At 36.3% G+C, this 12,246-nt stretch overlaps 1 protein-coding gene across 3 annotated transcripts in view; it reads left to right on the forward strand.

The window, feature by feature from the left end:
• RGS7BP (regulator of G protein signaling 7 binding protein) overlaps window positions 1-12,246 on the forward strand; it is a 93,704-nt gene that overhangs the window by 52,178 nt on the left and 29,280 nt on the right. For all 3 annotated transcript variants that reach the window (XM_033110764.1, XM_033110765.1, XM_033110766.1), the window contains exon 3: window positions 7,781-7,911. In XM_033110764.1, the coding sequence (XP_032966655.1) occupies window positions 7,781-7,911 (131 nt within the window). The remainder of the gene's footprint in view (window positions 1-7,780; window positions 7,912-12,246) is intronic.

Here is a 12,246-nt window from a genome sequence, read left to right on the forward strand (position 1 = left end):
ACAGATGCCATTTTTCTACCTTATTCCTAACCTTCCTCAAAGAACTTGTCTGCTTAAACACTTTTTGAGCCTAAAAAAAAGCCTGTGTCGGCCATATTTTGGATTTTCATAATCTTTTCTCACCTCTCAGATCATTGCTCTAGATGAACAGACTCTCACATGTCAGAGAAGGCCATTGGCCTTGGATTTGACAATTAGCTATTCTATAACTATACAACTACAGTGTTATAATTAATTTTTAAAGTATCGATCAACATTTTGTGCTGTGGCAGTTAAACAAGATGTGGAAAATTCTTTTGTTTATCAAAAACTCTCGTTGGGGTTAATTGACTGAGTTTAATTTTGTCATCCCACTTATCTGAAGTTGCTTTAAAACTGTCATTGTTTTGGCAATATTGATGAAGCCTATATAGCTTTAGCTAAAGAGAAATACAGTATCACCAAACTTAATAACGTAATTAAAAATGAAGAGCTAAATAGCATTTAGATAAACCAACAGCTCAATGTATTGAGCCCTACAATCCCAATGGATAAAAGCAGGAATGAACTTCATGCTGCAATTAATAACCCAGACTTTAAATATAATGAAAATGAACAAGCTGAATTCTTTCCAGTGTATTGAATGATAATTGACCGTTAAAGATCATTGGTATCAGGTACAGATAGTAAGTATCAGAGGTTGAAAATCTTGATTTTAGATGCAAAAACTATTTTCCAGATTACAATGTGGAAACAGATATATGCTTCTCATATGTATGAACATAGACTGATCCTGGTTACAGTAAGTGGGAAAGGGCTGCATTCCAGCCGTGTAACCCACGGTGCCGATTGTCATCCCAGTGGAGATTCAAGAATCCAAGACTCAGACTCCATCAGCCACAGGCCTTTCTCTGCTAGCTATGAGAATCACAGCTCCTGGTAGACCAGAATCTAATGAGCTGTTTGCAGATCACTTATGACTCCCAACAGAAAACCATAAAGGGAAAAACACTGAGAGAATCAGAGGGAAAAATGGAAAGGCCCAGAGGCTCTCAAGCCAAAAAGGATAGAAGAATGAGGGAAGAGGCCAAAACAGAATAAGAGAGATACTTTACTTGGGAGATTGAAGAAATAGTGCCCTGTATGTAAATGTTAGTTTTCTCCTGATTGATAAGCAGAGTTCTAAGTATCAAGATAGAGAAGTTAGGATGTGCAGCCCATTAACTCTTTCAACCTCTAATGCCCTGAGAAATTCCCAGAAAGACGCCTCAGAATAGCCACAAGTCACCAATGTTTCCCAGTGCTCCCCAGTAATGCCGTAAACAGTAACTTTTTTTTTTTTTGCACTTTTTCTTTTTTTTTTTCTTTTTTTTTAATTTATTTTTAATTTATTGGGGTGACAATTGTTAGTAGAATTACATAGATTTCAGGTGTGCAATTCTGTATCACATCATCCATAAATCAACAGTAACTTTTAAGATAAATAAAAGATGATATACAATTCAATAGTAATATTTTTAGTCTTATTTTATTATAAGTATCATAATGTCAGGAAACTGATTGTTATTGATTTTTTTAAGTGTTTAAATTTTTTTAAATATAGATTTTACTTTTTAAATGGAAAAAAAACATGAATAAGGTGTCAGTAATTCTACCCATTATTTATCAACTCTCCCAACTGTGTCATGGGGAAATGTCAACTGTCCTGCCAGAAGGCAAAACAGAAGACACAGGGAGATGTATGCCGTAATACAGCCCTAAGTCGTAACAGGGCTAAATCGTAACAGGGCTAAATCGTAACAGGGCTTGGCCCAGTTACTTTCCCACCAAAAGATAATTCAGTTACACCTCAGGTTTCACTTTGTTGTTAAAAGTCGATTACTTTCTGACTGAGCCCGGATAGCTCCAGGGCAGAGTTTGATCCCCAATGATGTTCAGTGGTGAGGAAGTCACCAAGCCATATGTTCCCATAACACGACATGCTGTGAAGTTAGGGGAATTACTGCAATTACTTCTTTAAAGGCTCCTGGAGAGCCAAACTTGCTATGACTCTCTGTAAATTAAATACAGGAGGTTTCCACCTAATTCACAAGTTTGTCAAAACTCACCAGAAGAAGATTATGAGAAAAATGGGGACAACAGGGAAACTCAACTATTCTACCTACAGGTACCTTGAAAAATGTCTTGCTTCTATTTCTTCTCATTAAGTGGGATTCTCTTTTTATTGCAGTGCTTATTTTGGTATAAAATAGTGTAGTCATTTAGCAGGTACCTGGCATCTGCTCTGTGTTTACGAACTTAGATAGACCCTGTAATTACCTTTAAGAATTTGAAAACTAAAATAGTAACTGGGTCACATACACACAGGTGCACGCGTGCATACACACACACACACACACACACACACACACACACACACACATTTGTGTCCTCCCTGTCCTCTGTTGGTCATGAACACTCATGGGGCTGCCTTGAGAATTCTTCTTCAAGGAAACCATACGAAGACTGGACTCTGAAGCTGTCACTGAATTTGGCACAGAATAATGGTGTATCTTTGTAAATGTAATCCATCTGAGAGGAAACCACTGGAGGTATTAGAAGAGATGTCCTGGAGATCATAATCCTGGAGTAAATCATTTAATTCCTTTGCTCCCTAGTTACTTGCTCTGAAAAATAAAGCAAATGACATTATCCCCTTTCCTCATCCCATTTGACTTCCTGAATCCTTGTCATGTGGCTTAAGAGCCACCAACAGAATCGGTTGGGGGAAAAAAAACTTGCATACATTTGCTGCAACAGGAGTTCTGGTTTCTATCTCTGCTCGCTGACAAACCCCAAGTGTTTATGTCATCACTAAAGTCTGTGAAATTCCTAACGGTTGTCTCTGGGGTCACACCTATTTTTCTCAGCCTAATGGCATGTTTATTTAACCAAGTCCACATTTAGGAGCTGTAATCAAATAAAAAAATGTTATAGAATAGCAGATAATTTTTAAATCTAAAGATTCTACGGCAAGTGTAAGGCTAAGTAAACACAATTTTGATGTGTTACGATGGATTGCAGCCAACCTCTAACAGTCCTTCACAGTTTTTACTTGTTTTCCCACACATGATCTCATTTGATCTTTGCAACAACCTTGAGATACTTCAGTCACAAAGAGTTGTTATCCATGCTTCACCGCTGAGGATACTGAGTTCCAGAGAAGTTAAGTGGTTTTCCTAAGATCACAATTCTAAGCAGCAAAGTCTATATATAGAGCTGAGTTTTCTGACTCCAGAACCCATTTTCCTTTTATTGTATCTTGCTGCCTTCAACTAAATATATACACCGTTACATGAGGGACAGACTTTCAAAACGACAAACATTTTGCTGGTTTCTAAAAGCTATTAGCAGTTGCACAGAACACCAAAGTCTGGCAAACTTGGCAAAAGAACAGATACGACTCAGGGCCAAGGCATTCCGTAACCAAAATCCCCAATATGTTGTTCACTTCTGAACTTGACCTTACTAGTTATAAACATTCTCAGTTGTTTTATTCAATCTATACCATATAATTATTTGGGGGAAATGTAAATCCTTGAACATCACGGAAATGCCCATCACCTATCTTCTACAATTAATGTTTTATTTATACTTCCTTTACCTCATAGCTACCTGTCTGTTCATCCTTCTATCCAACCAGCAATCCACATTATTTTTCTGAAGTTGCAGACATCAGTAAACTTTACCCCTAAACCATTCAGCGTGCATATCCTTAACTAGAGTTCAATATTTTCTTATGGTTTTCTTTGTTAGGTGTAATTTACATACAATCAAATGCACAGATCTTAAGTGTATCATTCAGTAAGTTTTGCCAAATGTCTACGCCCATGTAACTCAAAGCTCTATCTGGATACAGAGTATTACCCTTACCGTAGAAAGTTTCCTCCCTTCTTGACCATTCTCAGTCAATTCCTTCCCAGTCACTATTCTAATATTTGTCACTATCAATTAGTTTTATCTGTTTTAGAACTTCATAGAAATTGTGTCAGACAGTGTTTACTCTTTTGTGTTAAGGATTTTCTTGCTCAAGACATTACTTTTGAGATCTATCTGTGTTGTTTTGTATATGAGTTTACTCCTTTTTTGTTGTTCAGTATTATTCTGTTGCAGGTATATACAAATTGCTTTATCCTCTTTCCTCCTGACAGATATCTGACCTGTTTCCATTTTGTGGTTATTCTAATAAAACTACTATGAACACTTTTATAGAAATATTGTTGTGAATATTTTCATTTCTCTTGGGTAAATAACTAGAAATGAAACTGCCAGGTCATCGGGTAGGTGTCTGTTGAGTTTTATAAGAAAGTTCCAAAACGATTTTCAAAGGAATTGTACCATTTTTATCCCCACCAACAATTCCTGAGAGTCCCTGTTGCTCATATCATCATTTGGCGTGGTCAGTCTTTTTAATTTTAGCCATTCTGATGGATGTTCATCGTATTCGTTTTTGATTTACAAAATAAGAATATCCACAACAGAAAGCATTTCCATCCTTAAGGGACAACTTAGGCAATATCTGTATTCACGTACCCCTATTACTATACCAATTCAGGTTTCTTAAGCCATATGATTAAGACATTAAATCCTAATTTTTGTCCTTAAAGAGTTGATTGAAAGATTCATAATTTGGCAATTATTTTAAATGTTTTTGCATTCAACTTGAGCTTTAAATGGCTGAGCTATTGTTGGTTCATTTTATGGGTGTTTTGCTACCAATACTAAGGCTTTCAAAATAATCAAAATGATCAGGTTAGCTCTTGAAGCACACGTAATAGATAAATAAATAAATAATCAAAATCTAGTCACTAACTCATAAAATTTCTTTGACGAAATTGAGTGAGCATCACCTCAGGGGTGAGTCTCATAGACCTAAACTTTGATGAAGAAGAGGGAATCATTTTAGACTAAGCATAAGTAATACGTGTTCAAGTTACCTCCAAGTTAAGTTGCTTCCAGTTCCTGGAGGAAGTCCATAGGCCTAATTTTATTTTAATGTAAATGTTTCCTTAGGCTTTATAATTTATCCCTAGGAATTTTCAGCTTTTAAATTGCTGTTTTCTTGGCTTTTCCTCCAATCTCCTCCGTGCTCACTCTTGGTCATTTGTTATGGAAATAACCTACTCTTAATGCTTCTCAGAAATGTATATCAGTCCACTGCTTATAACATTAGACATGTTATAACCCATTTGACAATTTGCCTTTTAATGAACTTTTAGTAATTAATAGCTGTAATACAGCTTAGTGCTTTAAAGTGGGAGAGAATTTATAAGTCTTGAGGTTATTGTAACCTGATCAAGGCATCGTGAAATACTGACATGAAAGATAACTTAGCCCTAGCTCTTTAACTAGTTCCTTTCTTTCCCTATACTTCAATTTTCCCAGGTATAAAAGAATAATCTCCAAGTATATGTATCAATTTTTTAAGCAGAAAATTTGTAATGAAGTTTTAGCATCAATTAATTTTTGTTTGGCAGATTGTCTTTCTGGAGGTCCTATTTAATTCCTTCCCATAACATTTAGAAAGGGCAAAATGGTTCCACAGTTACTAGAATCTCCATTGATTACAGAGGCATTAGGGAGATCGCACCGAAGGCAATGTTATGAATTAGGCATTTTAATCTCTATTTTGACTTACCTTTTTAAAGAAGCACTTAATACATTGCTTTATCTTTCTCTATCTAGCTATAAAATAATAAACACAATATACTGACTCTAAAGATATGTTAATATGGTAGCCATTTCTTTAAATTACATAAAATGTCATCTGTATAGGAGGTTTGCATATTTTTGGAATTAAGCCACAAGGCACATATTTTGTACTTTTGAAAATAAGAATACTTCATGGCTTGGGATGATAATGTACTGCCTAACTGCCCTACTCATCAAATATACATACAACAGATTCATTTTAGGTTTTTGTTTTTTCTTTTTTTTTTCAGTCTGCATATGAGCCTCCAGGGCCAATGTCATGCGTAGGTGAAAATAGGCAGCTAGGGTTGGAATGATGAAGCAGCACAGAAAAGACCTGCCTGCCTTAAAATATTTTCCTTCCAGCCTATCTTTGGAATAAGACGTAACCTTATAACCTTCAGATTTTTCTATCAAAATCAATGTATTAGCAGGTAATAGCCCAGGATAACTTTTTATTACACAAACCATCAATGCCCATTATCCCTTCAGAGTCTAGCAGGGCAATGAGAAGATGGGACACAGTCAGAGACATTTTGAAAGTCTAAAATGATATGAAATAGTGAGATGTTGTGTGTGTGTAGCTGGACAGAGTGGGGTTGGGTGTAGGGATGTGGAGGAATTCCAGGTATCAGGAGGACAGCTTAAGTGTGGAAGGCACCTGTGGGAGAAGCTCAGAAAGAAAGTCCAGGGCTTTTGCCATAGCTTCCAATGCTGGCCTAGGGCTGGATCTGTGAGACACAATGAGAAAATAATGTAGTCTTTTATTTTTCAGGTAAAGCCACATTTTGCATGTAAGCTCTTTTGAGTCACTTTGTTCTTTCTGACACAGGAAAGACAGAATGGTTGTGCAGTCATCACCGGTATTGAGACAAAGAATTTTGCATTTTCTGGTGTTATATAAGCCACAGTTAGACAAACTGCTCATCTACTAAATAAGTACTGAAAATGAAAACTGTCATTGTAAAGTGCTGTGTAAATACAAATTGTTTTTACTGTGATTCCAGAACTTAAATAATTTTTACCCAATTTTTTTCCTGATAATTACCTCTGACATTTTGCCACTGGCCCACTTTACAAAGGAATCAAATCCAAACACTGCATTATTTAATCAGATTTCATTGCATTTTAAATGAATGAGAATAGAAGTAAAGATGACACATTAGGACAACTGACAAAGGTTCATTTTTAGGCTTCTTCCATTTCTAATCTATCTCTAAACTTTATCCCTTTTGTTTAGTTTGCTTTTTTCAACACATGCTAATTTAGTTGCATGTAGAAGAGTTTTATGGACAAGTAACTCCTTTCTTCTTAACCAGAAAAGAAAAGTGATCACTGCATGTTTTAGTATGTTCACATTTACATTTTATCGTCGTAGTTCATAGAAAGGTTTGAGGACTTCAGAAAAAAATGTGAAACATAAGTTTAGTGTTTATTTAGCTTTAGATTATTAAGCATAATTATTAGAATCTTATCACTTTTCTCATAAAATTTTTATTTTTTCATTAAAAACATTTGGCCTCTCATAAATTAACCATAGCAAACAATAAAGAACTATTCTTCAGACTGAGACAAAAGTCCTTCATAAAAATAATTTGTCTTTTGGCTCTCTAATCATATTATGCTAGGGTCTTAATATTAAAGCGCAATCTTATAACTGTGATTGAAGAGCTCTTTATTAGTTTCTCTGCAAATAAGAGTTTTTAATCTCTTTTGCAAGCAAGAATATTTTTACGGTTTAAATATATTTTGGAATTTGTTCCAACATTTACATTGAAAATGTCTGATATTTTTAATTACTTAAAACATTTGTGATTTTAAGCTCCCAGCAGAAATCTGCTGCTGAAGAGGGGGAAAAAAAAAAAATAAAAGCAGTTAGTCAGAAAGACACTTATGTAAGAACTATGACATTGGTCATTGGTTTGAAAGCAGGAAGTCCTGTATTGAAAGTAGGAAGACTCAAAGCTTTAAAGAAGATTTATTGAGCATTTTTCCCCTCAGAGCTAAGGTAAATGGCTGATGAATGAAATCCTGAGAATGTTCACAGCTTTTTTCTTTCATTCTGTTGCAGCCCGGAAGATGGTGAAATCCATCCAGAAATCTGTCGGCTTTATATCCAGCTGCAGTGCTGCTTAGAAATGTACACAACAGAGATGCTAAAATCCATATGCCTGCTGGGGTCTCTTCAGTTTCATCGAAAAGGTATCTATCTACATTTAATATATTGCCTTAAACACTGAGGAATGTGAAACAAATTCTCATCTTTTGCAAAGTACCTATATGCACTACATGTCTATCTACACACAATTAGAATGGATGTAAATTTTCAGGAAATGTTTGATATAAATTAATAAAATAAGTCAATATCAGTACTAAGTGCATAAGAACACTGATCTCTTTGAACAGAAATTGTGGTAGAAACAGTTCTCAATTTCTTATATTACCACTTGTGAACAAGGCTGGTTAGAATCAGCACAGACATCAAAATATATATAATGATCTTACTAGGCTAGTAAATGCTATCCAAGATTGCTGCTATTTCCCTAAATAAATTAGCATGCAAGAAGACAAATTACATATTGTATTCCAAAGATTTAAAAATACGGGAAACTCAACAAACAATAGGGAGACATATTAATAACAGAAAATCTCATTACCAGGCTTAAACTATAAAGGGAGTATATTGGCTGAAATGGCTGAAGCCTCCAGCATTGGCAGTGGCTTCAGCATGGTCTAATCAGACTATTAACTCCCATTCTCAGTGATGCTCTGGCTTCTCCTGGGTGTTGGCTTTATCATCAGGCTGCCTTCCCCCACATTAGCAAACTCATTGCGTCAGTTCCAGTCATCATATCTGCATACCACGGGATCCATAAAAAGACAAAACTTCTCCCCACTATAGCAAACATGATGAGCTTCATTCTGATTGGACCAGGTCAGATCATGGGTGTACACTTGAACCAATCACTATAGACAGAGGGATAGAATTATACTGACCGGTTTAGACAATCAAGGCCCATTTCTGGAACTAGGAGCGGGTCAACCCACCCATGATGGATGAGGGTGCAATGGAGTGGATGCTGAGAGGAAGCCAAAAGTTTCCATTACTGAAGGATTCAACTATACTTTCTTTAATTCATTGAACAATAATTTATTGGGAACCTCCTGAATGCAAACATTTTATGCTTGAGCTCAGGAAAACTGGGGGTAGATAGAATGTGATATTTGCCTATGATTTTAAATTCAGAGATAGGAAAGGTCAATACACTCTAATACTCAGGGGAAATCTTGTAGAAAGTGTAGGACTTGAGCTGGGTTGTGAAGATAGGGTTCAGGTAAGGAAAGGAACAGAACTAACACTTGTCACCCCAATGAACTTTAATTTAAAAAAAACAAAGATATTTCAGAAACAGTTAAAATAGAGATTTGAAATCAGATGAGCATGCAATTTTGTGTGGGGGGAGCGAAATGACATGATAAAGTACTTGTAAAAATCAAATCTTGTGTATACACATACGTCTGCACACAGCAGGATGAAAAACAAGATTATGCTATGTTGCATAATCAGTGTACCACCACTCATCCAGTGTCCACGTTATAAACCTTTATTTTTTTCATTCATTTATTTAACACATATTTATCAGCCAACTACTATATGCTACTAGTCATCCTTGATTTCTACTACCCTAAACCCCAAATTTAATAATTTATAATTCATGTTGACTATTAGCTTCTAAATATCTCTTGAATCTTTTTACCCATTTCGACTTCTAGGCCACCATCAAGTCTAACCTATGTTACTACAGATTTATCCTCCTGGCTTCCAGCTTCCTTTAGAAAGGAAGGGAAGGAGGGAGGAAGGGAGGAAAGAAAAAAGGAAGGAAGGAAAGAAAGAAGGTAGGGAAGAAAGAAGGAAGGAAGGAAGGAAAGAAGGAAGGAAGGAAGGAAGGAAGGAAGGAAGGAAGGAAGGAAGGAAGGAAGGAAGGAAGGAAGAAAAGAACAAAAAGAAATTCAAATAGTCCTCAGAGTCTTAGGGGAATTAGTGACGCCCGTTCTAGCCTGTAACACTAAAAATGTCTTTCTGCTTAGAATCTCTTTCTGGTATGTTTCCTTTAATGCTATGATAAAAACTGATGTTTTGATAACCTTTAGATTAGCGCATTTCTTCTCACTCTGTGTGAGTGTTACAGGTTGGCCATTCCCCTCTTCTTTACTATTTCTTTTCCATCAAGAAAAGGAAAGGAATTATAATCGCGTCATTAAGGTTGGCTGTGTATGAGAGTCTCTGGTCAATTTTTCTTTCAGATTAGATACTGAAACCAAATTGTTTCACAAGGTATCTGTACTTTTAATTTATTTTTATTTCTAATCATTTCCCTGGCTACCACCAGAAGTCCAGAAATTATCATATGTCACATTTAGCTTTACTGTTGCATTGAGTAGTCATGAGTTTCCTCTTTGGAGAAAAAGGGTACACAAGGTCACTGTAGGGACAAAAGGTATGATTTCTTTCTGGGAAAAATAAGCCTCAAATCATTTGAAAGCTCCTTCAGTGAGCCTGAATTTCGTAATGAAGATTGTCCTTCTCTGCCATTCAAGCAAATTATTATTATCCCTAGTCCTTAATATCTTCAGTGGATCTTCATGCTTATTCCATGTACAATGCTTCTGAATGTTTGCTGTCTCATAAGTTTGATTGGTACAAACCAGTACTTGGAAATCTTTTATACTTTACAATATCGTGGTATTGCAAAAAAAAATAATAATAATAATAAAGAAGAAGAAGAAGAAGAAGAGTACTAAAATGATTTCCTTCTTTTTCATGGCCAACAAAATTAAATTACCAAAATGTGAGGTAAAATCCACATTTTATAAAGGCTATTGGGTTATCCCATGCAGGGTGTGGTTTTGAAAAACTGTGTTTGTTTCAAGAAGATGACAAATGGGTATAATTTTAGACATTTTATAGTTGCATATTCTAACACTTTAAGTTGTAGATTTTACCATCGCTTGACAAAGTTTAATTCCTATGTTTACAGTGAAAAATAGTTGCTCTCACTTATTCACAGTTAGGTTGGTAGGAAATCTTTTCCCATAACTGAGTCCATATATCACATTGACCATTAATGCCTGTTTCCTGCCACCAGAGGAAATGAGACTGCAGGTTTCATTCATTCTGTTGGCAGAAAGTGGAGCCAGGTTTCTAAGAGAATTGAATGATCCTGCTGTTGTGGCCATGGCTTTCTTCTCTCTCACATTCTCTCCCCACTCAATCAGTTTTGGCAACATTCCCATTCTGAAAGGAGCACAGATGATGGAACACTCCAGAGCAACTTCCCTTCACATTTGACCTTTCTCTTTCCACCTTTGTTCTCATCTGACCTCACTTGTCAGTGGCCCTCTCTGACTCTGCTCCGCCTTTCTGCCATAGCTTACAGCAAAATTAATTATCCCCAGGCCTTTTGCAGGTATACCATTTTCCCACCCTCCTCCAGAAATAAGGTGTTCTTCTCCTGAAATGTACCACTATGAAAAATACAGAGATAAAAATATGCAGAGGAAATGTAATCATAAAAGGGAAAGAAAAATGTTAAAAGTTGGAAAATCTTAATTCAAAAAACTGAGGGTTGCTAGATGGGCGGGAGGGGTGGGGGGTGGGGGGGAGGGTGAGGGGATTGGAGGGCAATCGGTGACCATAGGATGGCCACGGGCTTGAAAATTAATCTGGGGAACGTAATTTGGTGGTTACCAGAAGGTAAAGGCGTTGGGGGGTGGGGGATGAGGGTGAGGGGGATCAAATGTATGGTGATGGAAGGGGAGCTGACTCTGGGTGGTGAACACACAGTGTGATTTATGGATGATGTGATACAGAATTGCACACCTGAAATCTATGTAATTTTACTAACAATTGTCACCCCAATAAATTAAAAATAAATTAAAAAAAAAATCTAGTGGGAGCTGAGAGCTCAAGATACTCTAATGAGAAATTAATGAACTGCTATCCAGCAAAATACAGGATGAACTCAAGACAAAGAAGAGAATACGAGCAGTAAAGACTCCAGTGTTTTCAGCATCACATTAAGAAAAGGAAATGACCCACACTAATAAAAGAAACAAGGAACATACAGACAGAAATGGAATAAAGCCACAAGACTTTCTTTTCCAATGTAATGAGGCAGTTGATACTAAAATAGAGCAGTAGGTTAGAAGAAATGAAGCAGAATAAATCTTAAAATAGACTATGATTCCAATTCTGAGTGGAAACATGCATTCATTCTTTGAACAAATACTTACTGAGCACTTATCATATGTAAGGCACTGTACCAGGTGCTGGGAGGCAACAGTGATCAGGGGTGAAGAGATCCCTGTTCCTGTGGAGGATACAGTCACGTGCAGAGAAATAGTTTCAAAAAATCAAAGGTTCAGAAACCCAAAATACTAACAAGTGCAATGTCAATAATTAGAATAGGTGATGTAGTAGAAAGTGACTGGGTGGCGACTTTATCAGAGATGGGCAAAACTCTGAGGAGCTAGTTT

The sequence above is a fragment of the Rhinolophus ferrumequinum genome, chromosome 7, assembly GCF_004115265.2.
Source record: "Rhinolophus ferrumequinum isolate MPI-CBG mRhiFer1 chromosome 7, mRhiFer1_v1.p, whole genome shotgun sequence".
Classification (NCBI taxonomy): Eukaryota; Metazoa; Chordata; class Mammalia; order Chiroptera; family Rhinolophidae; genus Rhinolophus; species Rhinolophus ferrumequinum.